Consider the following 19,126-nt stretch of genomic DNA (forward strand, 5'->3'; position numbering starts at 1 on the left):
ATCTATTTTTCTCTCCTGAAATTGAGCATAGGATAATTACCCCCTGAAATTCAGCTAAAAGTTTTCAGAACAATAATTAATTTCTTGGTCAACAAATTTTATGCTAGTACAGGTTTATAAATTAAATGAACTGAACAAGAATTTCATATTAATTTCACTTTATGGAGTTTTATCATTATTATACAATAAAATTCAGATGGTAAAAAAAAAGAAAATATTGAGGAGATGGAAAATAATTCTGCAGAAACAAAAGTAAGAACATACACATTTGAATAAATGAGGATTACTTTATTATTATTATTGTTGGCGATTCTTAGCCATTAATGTAACAACCACATAGTCATCTACAGTAGTGGTCTCGAACTGGCATCCTACAGGCCTCATGAAAATTTTATGCGGCCCATATATATATTTTGATTAAGTATTTGTTGCAAATATAGTTTTGCACAGATTTAAAGATTTTAATTATTTGAAAGTTCCAGTTTGCATTATTTTCATTACCATTAAAAGAGAACATGAATAACACGTAAAATCTAGAAATGCAGCTCATTTATTTACAGTATGACATAAATCTTATTTAAAGATTTGAAGACACAGGTTTTATTAACTTTTATTCATACTACTAAAAAAATAAATACACTCAGTTATGAATTTTTCACTGAATTTATGCACTGAAGTTTAGCACACTGGTAGAATTTAGTTTAGTGCAGTTTAGTGGCAGTTAGTGCACTTTATTTAGTTTAGTGCACTGATAGAATTTATGCACTGAAGTTTAGCACAAGTTTAATATTACAGTACAAAGTCCAAAATCCGGACTCGTTGGAACTTTGGCGATTCCGGATTTGGGAATTTTCGGATATTAGTTTAAATTCTGTAAGATGATGGCATGTAGAAATTATAAAATTAAAAATATGAAATTTGATTTATGAAATAATGAAGTATTTATGATCTGTTTATGAAATGTTTAAAATTTATTTGTTTACCTTATTAAACATTTCTTTCAATGTAAGTTGTTTAAGTTGCGTCATTTTTTGTGTGCTAATACCTTCTCTTTAATTCTGCAGACAGACATAATCTCTTGTTTAGTTACATTATTGAAGTCCTGTAACTGCTGCTTCAAGAATTCCGATTAACTTGACAATCAAAATTTTCTCGTTTTTAGTAACTTCTCTGTCACTTTCTTCACTATCAGTAGCAGTATTTTCTGGATCTAGAACCATACTACATATTTTGCCATTCATTAAGTGATTGATGACCGAGAAGCATTGTCATCACAAAGAAAAACTTCTTTTATATCATCTTCATTTATTACCATTTCTCCACATTTCATTACAAAATCCATTGATTGAAAAACTTCACCTTTGTTTTGTGAGATCCGAAAAACTTTAAATTAGTGGCTATTATCATCAAATTTAGCTACCCTTCACTATACATATTTTGCTATGCATCCTGAGCTTGGCGACTAATGACAAGTTGTTTCATTAAATTTTATCTTGCTTCTATTGTGCACTCAGACAATTAAGCCTGAATTGTATTAGTTTAGTTATTTATTATAGTTATGTCTATTTCTTGCACATGCTTAAGTTCTGAATAAATAAATTCCCACATATACTTAAGCCTTATTGAGGACTGGCACTAGATATCTTAACGCCTAATGCAGTCTCTGCGAGTCCTAAATTCTGCGACTGGGTGCGACCATACGATCTCTGGCGCAGGTTTTGGGTTTATATGAATAATAAATCAGTTATTCTTAATTCAAATAGCCCTAAATGTAATATTTGGGTATAGTTGATGATACACAAAGTATGATGATGCTTATAGTCTATGAGTATCATCAACAAAATCTAATTTTAGCATATGGGAAAAAAATTTTGGTAAATTTTTTCTCGTCAATATTTTTTAGCATCAACTTAAATCTGTAATCATCGTCAAGCATGATGTCAACATAAAAGGTTACCATACTCCTTTATTATTCAAATACAGTACAAAGTCTATAACCCAGACTCGGCAATTCCGGATTAGGGGTTTTTCTGGATTAAAGATCATCAGTTTAAATCTGGTAAGATGGCATTCAGAAATTATACAATTAAAAATATGAAATCGTAATTTATGAAATAAAGAACAATTATGATCTAAAAGGTATCAAATTTTACAAATAAAAAAAGCTTAATATTTATTTGTTTACTTTATTAAACATTTCTTTCAATGTAAGTTGTTTAAGATGCTTCCACAAAAAATTCAAAAAGTTCCCTTCTCTTGTGTCATATAAAGTGCACTTTCCAATGCCATACTTCTCGCATAATTTTGAGGCAGATAGGTCTTTATCCATTTTTTGCAGCAATTCCACTTTTTGCTTAATGGACATCGAAACATGCTTTCGCTTTGTAGATCCTTTGGCAGCTCCAGAATTGGAAACTCTTTTTGACATAATCGAAAGTTCAAGCCTAATTTTTATAAAAATCTTCTAACAGTTTGCAAAAAATAATAAGCTGGATCCAATTAGAAGATTAAGAAACAGTGCAATCTGCAACATTAATTGAAATGCCTTAGATAATTTTGGCCTAGCTTATACTGTCCGTTATAGATTAAACATGCATGCGTAAATGCATTATGCACATGCATAAATGCATATGCGCATGCGCATAAAGTTTGTGGCTTTAAGGTCCGGATTATGGACATCTGGATTACAGACTTTGTACTGTACTAACATTAAAAAATTGTTTAGGCATCACTACATGAGTCATTACTCAAATTGTCGTGTTTGGATAAACATGTGGTGTTGAAAGGAAAGTATAATAAATAATGATTCGCCAGGTTGGCGTCACATCAAGGATGTACCTATGTGTAATGTTTCAGTTTAAGATGTGTGTGAAGCAGATACGCAGCAACGGAGCCAAATTACTGATCGTACAAATTTATCCTAAAATGATTATTTCTTCAATAACAAGATATTTTATTTAGTGTCAAAGTGAAATTAAGAATCTTGATTTTTCAGATGTTTTATTATGCGCGGAAGGGGAAAACAAATGCGCATGCATAAAGGCTAAGAGAAAAACATTTACGGTCGTTTAGAGGTCCGTATTTTAGATCATTCCGGATAATTGACATCCGGATTTCGGACTTTGTACTGTATTATGTTTATCGGTAATATCCATAATATTAAGATTATATTTATGTTAAAGCCAGAGTTTATTCTGGCTTAGGTGGTTCAAGTATTGCAAAACAAATAAAAACAAATCCTAAAAATACAGAAATCCTGAAAAAAATAATAATAAATAAATAAACAAATAAAAAGAAAAGGGAAAAGAAATACAATTAAAATCTAATTCAACATTGTCAAGAGGACGTAAATCAGATTCAAATGAACTCCACTTCCTAGGAAAACTGTCATGTTTCTGTTCATCCAAAATTAGCTGATGAACCATTTTAAATTATTTAATTACAATAGTTCACCAAACAATTCCGAAACTTTCCATCTAACCAAACTTGTCAAACAATTCATGACTTTTGGTGCGAGTGTAAATAATAACCAAAATTATTATGTTATTATTGTAATTACAATAATTTATAATTGCACAATAACAATAATAATAATTTAAAATATAATATATGTTGCTTAATCAAGACAATATTGTATATTTTGAAATAAGAATTTTATTATTATTGTTTATTTTTCAAAAGTGTGTTTTTGTTTTATTATTGCGTGAAATTTGTAATTATATTTCTCTTCTTGTCTGGCAACAATGCTTCTGTAATTCTTCGATTTGTTCTTTTGGATGTGTGCCAAGTTAGATGGCGTAAAGCTTTGAAGTGAGAGCATCAGTTGATTGTGAAGATGAAATATGTTGTTTCAGAACTATCTTTCTTTATAAAGATGTAAAATAAATGTTTTGTTTTCTGAATTCAGATTATGCAAATGTTATTTAGTTTCAACAATATAGTTATAACATAATTATAACAATTAATTACAATATGTAATTACAAATAACTGCAAATGATGCTATGCATAATTAGCATTTCAACTTAGATTACTAAAAAAGGAATTGTCCACCTAACCTCTGTGCTCCTTGAAAGCTGTGCAAAATAGACAGGGGAAATTACGGACAGAAAAAATTTCACACTGCCTATGCCACCAATAGTCATAGTCTAAATGAGGCATGCATGTCTGTGCAAAGTACGGAGGTCATATTTAACCCCCTGAGCGTTATGGCTTTTTTCAGAAAACGACGTAAAAATAATCGTGTTTTCTTACCAGGTCTGTCCCAAAAATGGCAAGCATTTTTACTCAAACTACTTCAAAAGCAGGCCCCCCTTACCATGTGGATGTAATTAAGCTATTTCACCCCTCCGTTGAATTTAACAAGTGAAATTAGTTTTTCTCCCTATGGTATCTTCGTCACAAGACTGGTTGCTAAAATAGTATTTTATCTCCTATTTGGCTACTTTATAATTTGCACACTAACACATATGCTGTATATTACTCGTACCTTAAATCAAGATATGTGCCAAAAACAGAAAGTTAGTCAATATACATCAGTAAGAGAAATTACATAAAATGCTTTAAATTTCCAGTTTCCAGGTGAAATTTCCAGGTGAAAAATTAATCTTGCATTTTTTTATCCTTATTTTCTGAGGAAATACTTTTTAATATACAAAGGGAATTTGTGAGAATTTTTTTCTCTCGTGTTCCAATTTTTCGAATACAAATTATTAACAACTTACTTTAATATTATGTTTATATTTAATTTTCAAATATTATAAGTTTATTCCAGTTATTAAGTGTTAGATTTAAACAATTCTTTAGATTGCATCATAAATTTATTAGTAGTTAGTTATTTATGACACCGTTTTGACTTGTGAGAAATAATCGTGAAACATTTCGATTTTCATATTTCAAAGGAAATTTCCATTTTGAATAGTTCCATCATGACGTTTACACATACGTATGTCGCATAACTTAACATAAAATGTTGAAATTTTATATTTGGGACTTATGACTAGTTTTAGCGCGACGTATGTCCGTACGTATGTATGCATGTATATCGCATAACTCAAAAACGGTTAACAGTAGAATGTTGAAAGTTCCTGTATGGGGCATCTGTATAACATCTAATTGTACACCTCCCTTTTTTATTGCAATCGGCAGTGCCAAAGGGGCATTTTGAAATGGAAGATTTGAAAAGGATTCAGAAACATCCTTTCATCTGTAATTACAGTATATATAAACACGTCATTATTTAAATTCAGACTTTAAAAACTTCATCTATGTTAAACTATGGAAAACGCAATATATATATATAAATTTAAGCAGTTTATTTCGTGAAAATTTATCACATTTTTCATAGGAATTATTAAAACTGTTTTGTATGTAAACTATATATATATGTGTAAACACACATACAAAACACTGTGTATACATATGGTGATGTATGTTTGTGAACATGTGCGCGCGTGTATGTTATATTTCCCTATTATATATCAGTATTTTATTGAAAGTAGTTGTAGACGACATTTAATAAAAAAAAACTGAAAAGTATAGTAAATCTCAAAATGATAGTGCCATTATGAAACTGGATATTACATGAAATCGAAAATTTATGTGAAGCAAATATGGAATGAAAATAAATTCTAGTTAGATTTCACAGCATACAAAATAACACTTTAACCTAACCACTTGAGTAAAACGAATGCCAAGAAAATATCCTGAAAATGTATATCGGGGAAAAAAATCTCTGGAAAATGCCTCACGGAAAATATGCACCTGGTTAAAAATATCGCTAGAATAATAAACAATGTAAATATTTTTATCAGGTGCACATGCACCTTGAAAAATATTTGTAATTTTTATACTTTGTAGAGATATATAGAGGATTCTGTAATATTAAATATATTTTTCATTTATTTATTACAAAATATTCTTTCTTACTAAAAATATGCTTAATGATTACATTGTTTATATATCCTAATTAATTATGAATATTTTTTTAGTTTCTTGTTATTTGTGTTTTGTTTCTGAGAATTATTAAAATTCAAGCAATCTGAATTTTACACAAAAATAAATTCTTTCCTTAGTAACAAGTATAACTTTTGCATTAGAAATTATTCACGATAAATGTAACCTTGTTTTTTCGCCAACAGAATGTTTTGGCTTATTTGACTACATCAAAGCATATTAGAGCTGTCTGCCTAAGAGGAGGGTCTCTTCGTGGAGGACTTTTTATAGGTTAGGTTATTTAATTACGGCAAAGCCTTGAGGGCTATCTGCCTAAGGGGAGGATTGCCTTCGTGGAGGACTTTCTAAGGGAAACTGGCTCGTATACACGTTACGCATGGTGAAAACCACGAAAACACCCATGCAGCCAGCCCGTTCGCGGGATTCGAACCTCGGACCGAACTACCAGTGTTCAACGACTTTAGCGCTCGGCCGCTGGTGGGCCCCAGGACTTTTTAAAGAAACTGCTCGTATATATGTTATATATGCGGAAAACTATGAAAACGCCCATGCAGCCAGCCCGTTCTCCTAGAATCGAACTTAAGTCAGAACTCGGTATTCTGCGACTATTCAGCGACTTTACCGCTCGGCTGACAGTGACAGAATGTCTGCTACCTATACATTAATCTACTACAGAGGTAGATTTGTTTCTGAGAAAGAGATGCGAATCATATCCATCTCACAGAGATGAATATGATAATTTTCAATGAGCCAATTGGTAGTGCTCTATTTAAATGGTCAACGTGTAAGTTAAGTGGTTGGCCAAATCAAGTAAATGCTTTAATGATATATCTAGCATCTAGATATGATTCGAAATTTTTTTGAATTGGAAAGGCAACGATCAGTTTACAAACAAACTTAAAAATAATTGAACATAATATTCATTTTCAAATACTATTCTATCTAATTTTCGAAGTTAAAATGGCCAACAATTCATATAATGCTGTCGTGCAAGTACATTTATAAAGACTTACTGGTTTACCTTGCGTCCTGTGGTGGTGCGAGTAGTAGCAGATCCAGCTAGTAAAATCGGAAGATCTGTGGTTCGAATCCCGGTCCTTAAGGAAGGAGAATATAAGGAATGATCTTTTTTTATTTGTGCCCTTGTAAGGTAAATTGAAGCATCATTAACTAGAATTTATTTAAATAAGGCATCCTTCTTGATAGGCAGGTAGCCTTCGCAGCTTTGCGTTATTTAAAAAACTGAATCGATCATGATTTTGATCCTTCCAAGGACGTTTTGAGTTTACCTGTTTCATGGCTTTACATATTACTATTATTAATGAATTCCTCTCAGGATGTTATCCAAAAATATATTAACAACTCAGATTTTTCGAGAATTTTTTTTCTATCCGAATACCCAGTAAAACACCTTTGTTATGCATAAAAACTCTTATTCATCAGTTTCGACTGAGGGATGGTAATTGAAAGAAATATGATTATTTTCTAAAGCTTAAATGTGAGCTTTAGTATGGAAGAAGAAAGGTACTAGGATGCTGAAACAATGGAATTTTTATTAATTACATAAGAATAAACTGGCGGTTCTAGCTTCATTAATCGTTCACATTATGCTATTTGTAATTATTCAACTTAAGAGTGGATCACTTAGTTTTAAAAAACAAGTGATTTATGCATTTACAATTACAAGACAAGTCATTTTTTAAAGCAAAAAGATAATTAAATGTATTTTAAAAATTGAGTTTGTAATCAAGCTTCGCTATCTAGGAATAAGATATAGCTTGCAGTTAAGTTATATTCTTTCTTAAAAAATAATATTTCTTTTGTTCACCTATTAAAAATAACAATCAGCAGTGTGTGTTTTTGAAAATATCCCTAAATGCAACATAAATACAAGGCAGATTTCTTTAGGGAATTCTTTACGAAGACATTTTACCACTTAGGTGGAAAACGTTTTGCTAAATTAAACTCTAAATTTACAAAGGCGATTTTATGAGAAAACAGAAGGAGGACTCTACATTGGACTAATAATTAGCAAGTTGCTCATCAGTGAAAAATAATGGCAATCTTGGATAAAATGAAAATCAGAACGATATTATTGCGAATTCTTCAATAAAGCATCTAACATATTGCAAACTAAAAATTTAAAAAAGCGTTCTTTATTTTGTGAGTTTATTTGTGAAACCATCTGAGAAATAACCTCATTTTATCTTGTAATATTGGAAAATGTTTTCAGCTGTCATTATCTATCACAAATTAAATACTTTGAAAGTAGATTCATTTTAAGCTGTTTAAAATATTATTTGCTTAGGGTGAAGAAATGTTTGTGTGCTGTGTTCATTCATAAGTATATGTATTTTGCCAGGATTTTGATTTTGCACTTCCCAGTTTTTATCAAATAATATAAAATTAGCATTTCATGGGGAAAAAACAACATTTTTTGTTTATCTTTAATTTAAACAACAAAGGGATTAGAATTTTTGTTACTTTGCAAAAAGTACTTGGTAAAAAGATAGATTTCGAATTTGAAATGTTTTTGCTATTTGATTAGTAAATTAATTAATATAATGTAGTATACTACTTAGTTAACTATGTTTTCATTGGGAACCATTTAAGGACATATTATAACGGTGGAAATTACTTTTGTTCTTTTTGGAGTTCCTCTATACATTATAAAATTAACCAATTGATCAAAATTTGCATTATACAATAAAATAAGTACTGTAACACAACAACAACGATAAATAGCCTTCTTATATATCAGCCCCAATTAAAATTACTAACTAAAAACAACGAACGTGGAGACATTTCTATTATGTAGTAAAGTAAGCTTTAAAATATTTTGGAAGAACTGGTCAGAAATTGTGTGAAAGAAAGTGAATCCAATTTAAATTTTCTTATAACGTGTCAGTTTATTTTAAGCCATTTTATCTAGTAATAACAATTTGATATTGTTTCAGATTAAAAATAATGAATGCAATATCATCTATATTTCAAAATGGGCTTATTTAGTTATGCTGTTATAACTACTAATAACTGTTGATGAAACATTACCACAGCAACATAATTTTGATCTGCTATGCAAGTTTATTTATGTGTTTATTTTTTAAACAAATATTGATTCATCGAATGTAAAAAAAAAGCATTAATAAAATCTTTAAATGCCTGTCTTTGAATTTGAGTTCGAACACAGCATATTTAAAACAAGAGACTATTACAAGACTTTGCTAGGATCCTGCTAGCCCCGCAAGACGCTTTGTTAGAAGGAAACAACTGATTGAAAGCATGTGTTAAAATTATCTCATCTGTCATTTATCTGTCGAAGAAAAGGTAGGACTTTTGTATGAGTATGTTTCAAAGCTTGTTTTTCCATTCCATAAGTACGCCAATCCCCAGGGGTGTAATTACTCTTTTACAACAAATCTGAACTACTGCAGTTCTTCCGAAACGTGAAGAGAATATACTTACGATGACATTACTGAATGATCTCAAAGCCATCTGCTATTCTGAACTATTTTGTACTTACTTTAAAAATACAGAAGGTTATAAGTACAGGTTTTTCGCACATCTACACTTATTGTTTTCTAATTACTGTCATGTAACATAAATGCAAAAGCATTTAATATTTATTTAGTCTTTCACAATACAAAAGGTTTCCACCCCCGTAGAGTGTTGCTATTGCTTGCTTTGAAATCGTTGAGTTTGTTACTCCAAAATTTGTTAAAGTTTCACAAAATAGGAAATAGATAATAAAACAAATTTCAAATTTGGTCTTCCACATGCCCATATTCGTAGGAGGATTACGTCATTCAAACTTGGATGGCCTTTTTTCAAACCTTTTTTTTTTATCACAATGCGAGAAATATACATACACTTATGCAGATTTTCATTATTTAATTACTTCAAATGTAATGCGGGACATTTGGTGGCAACAGTCTGAAAAGTGATTCGCCATTTATAGTGATTCAATGCAAAATCGCAAAAATGAAAACAGTATTAGTATTTAAAATAATAGTCTCTCAAGGACTATTGTTTTAAATACTAATACGCCCCTTTGGACTAATAAATAAAAATATGAAAGGTTTCAGATTGTAAACTACCTCCAAAGGAGCGTTTTTAACATTTTGTGTGTTACCTCATTAAATATCATGTTCTACGTACTCAAACCATAAAGTTCAGTTCAACAGCAATATCTCAAAATTATTTTAAAATGAGTGTATCTTAGAGTCTTTCGCACTGGAGATAAAAATGGGTCGCTTTGAAATCGTTTAGTTTTTTAATCAAAAATTCATTGAAGTGTTATAAAATATGAAATCAATAATAAAACAAATTTCAAATTCAAATTAGGGCTTCCACATGCCCATATTGTATGGAAGATTACGTTATTTAAATTTTGATAGCTCTAGGTACCGTTGTTTTATCACAATGCGAGAAACATACGTACATTCATGCAGATTCTTCATTATTTAATTTCTTTAAGTATAATACAGAGCGATAATATTTAGTGGCAACAATTTGAAAAGTGATTCGCCGTTTATAGTTTTCAATGAAAGATGCCAAAGCGAAATTAAAAGTCCTCCAGGGCAAATTGCCCCTTTGGACTAAAAATAAAGTAAATTTTCGTGCTTCTTTTCTTTATAGTATTTTGTTTTATTTATTTACTGCATTTTTTTAAACTGAAATTTGTTACTTTTAGAAAAGTTGCGGGTTATATTTCGGACATTCAGTTGTTAGGCTGTAGGTTGGTTATTTTAATAATTTATATAGCAAAATACAGAAATTTTAACACACCTTTGCCTTTCTGCTTGTAGTTATTTTGCGTTGAACAATGTAATTACAATTATGTAAGAAAATCTAACTCATTGAATTTTTTTGTAATAAAAATCGCATTGAAATCAATGTACATAAAACGTTTTGGAATATTTGAAATGAAGTTCAACAGAACTTCATCAAACCAGTATAAGCGACGAATATTGTTCCAAAATGAATAAATAATTCACCATTATTATTTTTACTATCAAATTAGATTATGCTTCATAAACCCGTTCAAAATACACTTATTATAAATTACTGTTGATGGCTAATTTTTATTTGAATTATTGCTTAATTATGTTATTCTTTACATGTAATTATATATAACTCATATTAAATGCAGTAATTAAATGCGCTATTCATTTCGCTCGAATAATTAAAACTTAAAACTTGTCGGTTTTAATTATGTATCTATATATCCATAAGTAAATTTGTTTAAATATTTCCTAATGCTATTTTTTAATTGAATTCACGAGCATTTTGCATATTTCTGAACATTCAATTTAAAAACTAAAGGATATTTTATGAAAATGTTATCTGTTTAAAGAGAGTATTGAAAAAACATGCTTACATGCTACTTTTTTATTTCACGAAGAATGTCCACGTTTGTTTGTTGTTTATAAACCACTACATGCACAAGCGTTTACTTGGCGATTAAACATAGCGGTCTTAAACGAAAAAGAGCAACCCTCTTTGCCTTCTACTGAGAACTGTCATTTAGAGATCTCCAGGGTTCCAGAAATAAGGGGGGCAGGAGACATCTGCACGGCCGCTTTAAGGCGGTCATAACGCTTTCGAGGTCTTCACCACTGACCGCCTAGAACCGTCAGTAACGCTTTCGAACACTTTTCCAGTGACCGCCTAGAAGCGTCCGTAACGCTTTCGAGGTAGACCGTCTTGACCGCCTAAACCTGGTCATAACGCTCAGAGGGTTAAAGAAGTCAAACTATGCCATATGTGAATAAGCTTATTTCTTAGACCATATCAATTTTACCATATCTTTAAGACTGACATAAAGCATTTTTTTTAATTTACTTTTAAGCACTTTCATATAATTTTAAATTTCTATTCAAAAAAAAAAAAAAAAAAAAAAAAGAATTAAATAACACATGTACTTACTGGGTTATTTTCAGCAGTTCTGAAGCGAGGTAAAGGATCTTTCACAGCAGGGTCTGATGATGTAGAAAATGAAAGTAATTTAGCAAAGCGAGAAGGATTACTCAAAATTAAAGAAACTGGCTTCAGTATGTCTATAAAAGAGAATACAAAAGATATTAAAAAAAAGTATTTCTATAAGTAATTAGTATTCACTTAAAAATGTACTTCAGTACGTAACCAGTTAATTAATAGTAAAATAACTACATAATAAGTATTATCCAGCTATTTTGCTCTTAATTATTATTGCTGTACTTAATTTCAGAATTATATTTTTATAATAAATAATAAAATACACAACATTTTTGTTTAGAAAATATGCAATTCATTTTTTATAAAAATAATGTTTTAACTCTTTTATAGAAGAAGCACCTTATACATTTTTACATAAAAAAACGAGAAGTCAGCTGATAATCCAGACTTAATATGCCCCCTTTTCACAATAATTTATAGCTCACTTATTCTTCAGACTTGTTGAATGAGTCATTAATCCTTTGAGTACCGAATTATTTGAAGAGTTTTGCCCATGGGACAGATTTAATTTGTCGCTATATGGATTAATATGTAAAAGTAATATATTTTATTTGAAATATACTTATAAATATATTTTTGAAATAGCATTTTATTTACAACACTGATTACGAGTCGGACTCGTTCACCGTAACTTCGCATAAGTAATCAGATGACGAGTCTCACTCGTCAAATGTACCCAAAAGGTTAATCATTATTTGGTCATTGAACAGTGTACTTTTCTTACTTAAATAGACTTTTTCCTCTCTTTTGGTTAACATCAGTACTTTTCTTCTAGCTACTATTTTGCATCATGGTCTTATCACTACAGAAAAGCAATATTGCAGTTTGTATAAAAGGCTTTTATCTAATATAAAAAAGTAATATTATGCATAAAATATAAAAATGTTTGTTATGTCATATGTAAAAAACATCCACTGGCTATCGAGGGTTCGCAGGCCTTTGGAAAATTCTTCAACTGGATTCCACTGAATTATAATTATCTCTTGTTCCACTTATGTGCTGGTCTAATACCTCTACACTAATTCTTCAGTTCTACGAATAAACTGGGATTGCTGATTTCAAATCTGCATGATTCATTATTTGTTTTTAGGAAGTTTCATTTCCTTTCTTGTTACTGTGAATTTTCAAAAAAAATAAATAAATAAAATAAATAAAAAAGCGTAAAATCTAGTTTATTTACTCTAATACACTTAATTAGTAGATGCTGACACTATCTGGCCTAATTTGATCTGGTTAATTTGGCAGCTGGCACAGACATTAGCTTACATAAAGAATTACTTCAGGTACATGCTTAAACTGTAACATGTTCTTCGTCTTGCTAAAGCTCTAAACGTGAAGCAATACATTTTTAATGGTATATATCTGTAGAAATTAAAAACATAAATAAATAAATAAATAAATTACTACCTAAATATGAAGTTATAATTTAGACTGATAACTGAAATATTAAGTTATAATTCACCATCTTACTAACACAAAAACATATTATTCGTATATAAGCTGAAATCTGAATTTTATTTAGCAATTAATTATTAAGTAGTTATGAAACAGAACATTACACATGAGAGTGAAAAATCGACATCTTCTCCTTCATAAGGAGAAAATATTTAAATAACATTTGATTTAAACTCATTGAAAGATGATAACAGCTTTAAAATAAAAATTTTTACCGTTTCTTAAAACAGCAGAACCTGATAAATACATATTTATATTGAAATTCACTTCCTTCGGTATTTCTGCATGTATTTTGATGCACCAGTATAAGTACGTCTTTCGTCCCTCCGTCCACAAATATTATAAGGGCGAAGAAAATACGTATAGAATTTTACTAGTGTGAAAGTATTCTAAAAATGGAATTATTTAGTTACTCACATTACTAAAGTACTCAAAATTTGGATACAAATTAAATATTTTGGAATGTTACCGAAAAATTGCTTTAGTAAAATTATTTCATAAAAATTAATCAGTGCTTCGACAGCAGTAACAAAACAACTATACTATGTATGGCGCCTAAATCCCGTCTTTAAACTGAAATCACTGTCTGGATTTTTAAAGTTATGTTGCATTAAAAAATAAAATGTGATGACCATTTTTCACATCTTAGAAAGATGAGAACTACTACTTAATTCGTCTTCAATTAAATGCAATGCTATGAATTAACATGGAGGTGGTAGAAAATATTACAAATGAACCTGAGTGTCAACGAAAGAATGCGAGTATTTTATACAGAGATGATCAGAAAAATTTTCTGATCAATTTTTTTGGGCATAAAAACAGTTTGCCGTACCCCAGTCTTTTTATCTATGGCCATACGTCCACTGGTAAAACTCTGTTAGTTTCAAGGTTAGTAGACAACTTTGCCCTATTACATGCTTGGGTTAATTGTCATGAATTATGTAATCCTCAGTTGATATTTTCTTCTATAATTCAACAACTTTCTTCTGGAAGCGCCGAATGCAAGCGAAGTTATAATTTTTGTGAATTTATTAATTTTATCAAAGATAATTTAAAAAATGAAAATGAAACGACTTATCTCATATTTGATTGTGCAGAAGTGCTGCGGAAGTTGGATCCTTTTTTTTTGTCTGTTCTGATACGTATTCAAGAATTATCAGAAGTTAATATATCGTCCATTTTCATATCTGAACTACCATGGATTAAGTTTAGAAATCAAATGTCTTCATTTAATCCTGTTTCCCTTCATTTCCCAAATTATACTAAAAATCAGATGTGTGACATATTAGCCCTAGATTGTCCTTCTGGGTATTCTATATCATTTTATGAAGGCTACATCAATGTTATTATGAAAACGTTCTTTGCAGTCACAAGAAATTTGTCAGAACTGAGGCATCTTGCTCAAGCAAACTTTGAAAAGTATTGTGAACCTTTAAAGGAAGAACCTGAGGATGAAATAAGTAGCATGCGGTTGTGGAAAAATATAGAACCAACATTAAAAAAAGCTATGAACTCTGTGTATCTCCGAGAACTTTCTGGCTCTAAATGGAGTAAGTTGTGTACAGTGGATCAGGATAAAGAAAGTAAGTTTCAAGCAGCATCAGTTGATTCCTTTCATATGACCAGAGAATTACCTTTCTACACTAAATTCTTGTTACTTGCATCATATTTTGCTTCATATAACTCTCCAAAAACAGATTTTAAACACTTTGTCAAGAACCAAGGAAAACAGCCAAGCAAAAGAAAATGTGTAAAAGCTGAAAAAAACAGACATTTGTTAGGGCCGAAGCCATTTCCATTGGATCGTATGTTGGCCATTTTTTTTGCAATTGTTGGAGAAAAAGTGTTGCCATCTGCTGTTATTTATTCTCAGGTATCATCACTTGTCAGTATGCGACTCCTGCATCGCATATCTGCAGATGAACAACTTGATTGCCCAAAGTATAAGTGTCTTGCAGAACTTGATCTTGTGGAAAAAATTGGAAAAACTGTAAATCTGGATGTAATGGGATATTTGGATGACTTTTTATGAGATTTAAAAATTCTAAATTTGGAATACAACATGAATTTAGTATTTAGTCACTGTGTATATTTCATTAATAAACCACATTGAACACAAATAATAAGGGATAACATATGTTTTTAACCATATTTTTATAAATTAATATCCAAATATTGTGAATAATGTATAATCTAAATTTTAATGTTTCATGTTTTTAAATATTTAATTTATATTTTGATCTTTGTAAAAGCTTAAAAAAAATTGTTGCTGTCAAATGTGATCATTGATTCTTAACACTGACTCTAAAAATGTTTTCATTTTACTCAAGATCATCATGTCTGAAATAAAAAATATGATGAGATTTATTTTTCAAATCTAAGTAGTGTTATCAGCATAACAAAGTAATACATTTAAAATAAACCTGTGCTTTTTAATAATATTTTGATGTTTTCAATTTGTAATTTCTTTTTTATTTTGTAAAGGAATACTTTTTGTTATTGATATTTGTTACTTAATTTCAGTTTTTTAAACTATTATAGCAGATTATAATTCTTAAATACTGCTGTAATGATTTGGATATATAATTGTGTACATACATACTTACATTTCAAAGGCAAATATTGCTGATTGCAGATACATGGCTTGGTCTTACGAGGATTAGATAAAAATATTTTGCTGAAGAATAGTGAAGATCTTTTTTCTTCAATTCAGATACGAAACCGAGAGATACGGTCACGAAACTGTCATCAACGTCACCACTGACAGTGACAGTGTGCACAGTGGTAGTCATGTGCAATGTCAAATTTGTATAATTCTCTCGTGCTTTTTGAAGCTAAAACAGATGTGTATGTGGGAAGGGGAAAAAAGAAAGTAACTTTTTTATAATGGATAGTTCTTACATTTTTAATTTTGGTAATTGTTTGCTATTATATGTAATTCTTAGTGTGCCACAATTTTTTTAAATGGCTGTTGTCTTTTTCATCTCAGCTTGGACAAAAATTAATCAACTTTTTATTGAGGGTTGCTAGTAATCTGATCATTGGAAACTAGTAATCTGATCATTGATTCTTAACACTGACTCTAAAAATGTTTTCATTTTACTCATGATCATGTCTGAAATAAAAAATATGATGAGATTTATTTTTCAAATCTAAGTAGTGTTATCAGGCAGTTTTCAGATAACCGGCCCTTGGCGATTTGTTGACATCTCGGAAGAGTGCGCGTGCGCCAGATTATGGTAACCCTGACAAGCGCTACAAACCTGCAACCCACTCTGGGAATTTTCCTGAAGGACGGAAAGGAAATTTTTCTGTTTACGTAGATTTAGGAAACGTTAGGGCAAGACAAAATAGAAGTTGGAAAATCGAAAATCATAATTAGTAGTTCATATTTTCGCAAATCGTTATCGGGTCTTAATCATAATTAGTTCATATTTTCGCAAATCATTATTAACACCCGATAATGCTAAAAATAAAGCTCTATTCTGTTTATGGAACGTTAACGGTAAGACAAAATGAAAGTTGGAAAATCACAAATCAGTTCATGTTTTCGCAAATCGTTATCGGGAGTTCATTTCAATTGAAAAAAATAAAGCTCTATTCTATTTATTCTACGTTTCCTAGTCTATTTATTTCTACCTTTTGTAAAATAAGGTAGTTACATTACCCCCCCCAAAAAAAAATCGCAAATCATAATTAGTTCATATTTTCGTAAATCGTTATCGGGAGTCAATTGCAGTTGAAAAAAATAAAGCTCTATTATATTTATTTCTACCTTTTGTAAAATAAAATAGCTACCTCAGATGCTAAATTTATGTAGGGAAGAAGTACCAGAAAGGTAAAATACAACTTTTTATTTAAGCTCAATGCTCCTAAAATATATTAGAATATATACAGGTGACACTTGTATATTAAAGTGGCCACCATAATAAAATAAGCTGATTGAATTGCCAATTTTGTAACATGTAACTTTTAATATTGCAAGGCACTGTCTGCTTTAATAAGGCTGCTTATTTTATTTCACATATTTATGCCTGTAGTTAATTTGTATTTGAAATTGTGAATAATTCATAAAATGCTGGTGAACAAAACCTGTGTCTATACATAAGAATTAGCTTTAATAAAATAAGTAGCATCAATGTCTAATAATTTATGCTAATTGCTCTAAAAACCCCATACTTTTCTTCAAAACAGCACTTGAGTTATTAATTGTGTTAACAATGCAGTTGTTCTACATTTTTATGCACAGTGCTGTTACTTTCATTCTTTGGTTCAAAAAAGTGAATGGAATTATACATTCTGAAAATTAGTTCACAGCAATAATTAATCTTTTACTCGTATACAATTAAATTTAAATTAGCTTTATGCGAATGAGAAAATTTGATAAATTCTTATGAAATGTATAATATTTTTAAACAAGTGCATTTTTAGCCACTGGTTCTTTTTAACTTAAATTCATATGCATTGTTTTGTATGCAAGATAAATAGGTATTTTTCTGTTATCAGGACAAGATTCAGAATTATGTATATATGCATGAATGGATGGATGTATGTGTGTGTAAGTGCATACGTGCATATATATATACATATACACATGCATATATATATACATATACACATGCATACATATGTACATTTCTGAAACTGATTCCAATAACACAACAGTAATAACATCCTGACTACTGGGAATCTGAGGTCAGAACTTTCATTAGTTGCACCTATCACATAACTTCAGAGATATAATTGTATTATATTTTAGTACTTAAATATTAGCTTGTTGAAGTTAAAAAGACGCAAAGCTGAAGAATGCAAATGTGATATATTTCTTAGCAATCATGTACAGTAATCGCTGTTTAAAAATGGTTTTGATTATCTGCAGAATAAAGAAAACTAAAAAAGGTTATGAAAATTAGTTTGTTGAATTCAGATTGGCCAAATGATAAAGCGCATTTTTGAAATCCAAGATGGCGGCCGAAAAATTGCCAAGGGCCGGTTATCTGAAACGTGCCTTATCAGCATAACAAAGTAATACATTTAAAATAAACCTGTGCTTTTTAATAATATTTTGATGTTTTCAATTTGTAATTTCTTCTTTATTTTGTAAAGGAATACTTTTTGTTATTGATATTTGTTACTTAATTTCATTTTTTTTAACTATTATAGCAGATTATAATTTTTAAATACTGCTGTAATGATAAACATACTTAAATACTGCTGTTTTATACAGCAAAACTTAAATACTGCTGTTTTATACCTCCAAATAAAGAAATGCTCCAACAGAATAACAATGAACTAACAGTAAAATATTACTGTTGGTCTTAGAGTCTAGTACAAAAGTAAATTTCATAGCAGTTTCTTCTTTTATATGTTTTTTTAGTAAATCATTGGTTGATCTTTACATTATGGTAACTTGGCGATTTTTTGGCAACCAACTCTCCTACAGCAACCCTTTATTTTTTTTCCCCGCCGCCATTTTGTCTTCACGAAGTAAAGACATGTTTCTTTTCTTTTTATCTACTAAACACTTCTTCAAACAATCTAGTAGCCGAATTACACTTATGCTAGAAATTTTATCAAACAAAACTGCTTAATCATGACAAATATTCACTGCAAAATTGGGAAAAAGTGCACAATACCATACTCCTTACGCGTTTTTCAAAATAACACATACACATAAACCATGTACACGGCGACTTATTTTTACTTAAAAAAACATCCCAG

General features: G+C 30.0%; 2 protein-coding genes across 2 annotated transcripts in view; one reads left to right on the forward strand and one right to left on the reverse strand.

The window, feature by feature from the left end:
• The window catches only part of mRpS29 (mitochondrial ribosomal protein S29), an 80,299-nt gene extending 66,544 nt beyond the window's left edge, over nucleotides 1–13,755 (reverse strand). The window contains exons 1-2 of the mRNA XM_085811031.1: nucleotides 13,621–13,755; nucleotides 11,882–12,012 (exon numbers count right to left, since the gene is read on the reverse strand). Of these exons, the coding sequence (XP_085667157.1) occupies nucleotides 11,882–12,012; nucleotides 13,621–13,654 (165 nt within the window). The 5' untranslated portion in view covers nucleotides 13,655–13,755. The remainder of the gene's footprint in view (nucleotides 1–11,881; nucleotides 12,013–13,620) is intronic.
• Nucleotides 13,756–13,950: 195 nt separating this feature from the next.
• Nucleotides 13,951–18,468, forward strand: Orc5 (origin recognition complex subunit 5). The gene has a single exon (XM_085811032.1). The coding sequence runs from the start codon at nucleotides 14,112–14,114 to the stop codon at nucleotides 15,435–15,437; it is 1,326 nt and encodes a 441-aa protein (XP_085667158.1). The 5' UTR covers nucleotides 13,951–14,111; the 3' UTR covers nucleotides 15,438–18,468.
• Nucleotides 18,469–19,126: the final 658 nt, after the last annotated feature.

The sequence above is a fragment of the Stegodyphus dumicola genome, chromosome 2 (genome assembly GCF_044657685.1).
Source record: "Stegodyphus dumicola isolate Sdum_Otavi_A_Nest chromosome 2, ASM4465768v1".
Lineage (NCBI taxonomy): Eukaryota > Metazoa > Arthropoda > Arachnida > Araneae > Eresidae > Stegodyphus > Stegodyphus dumicola.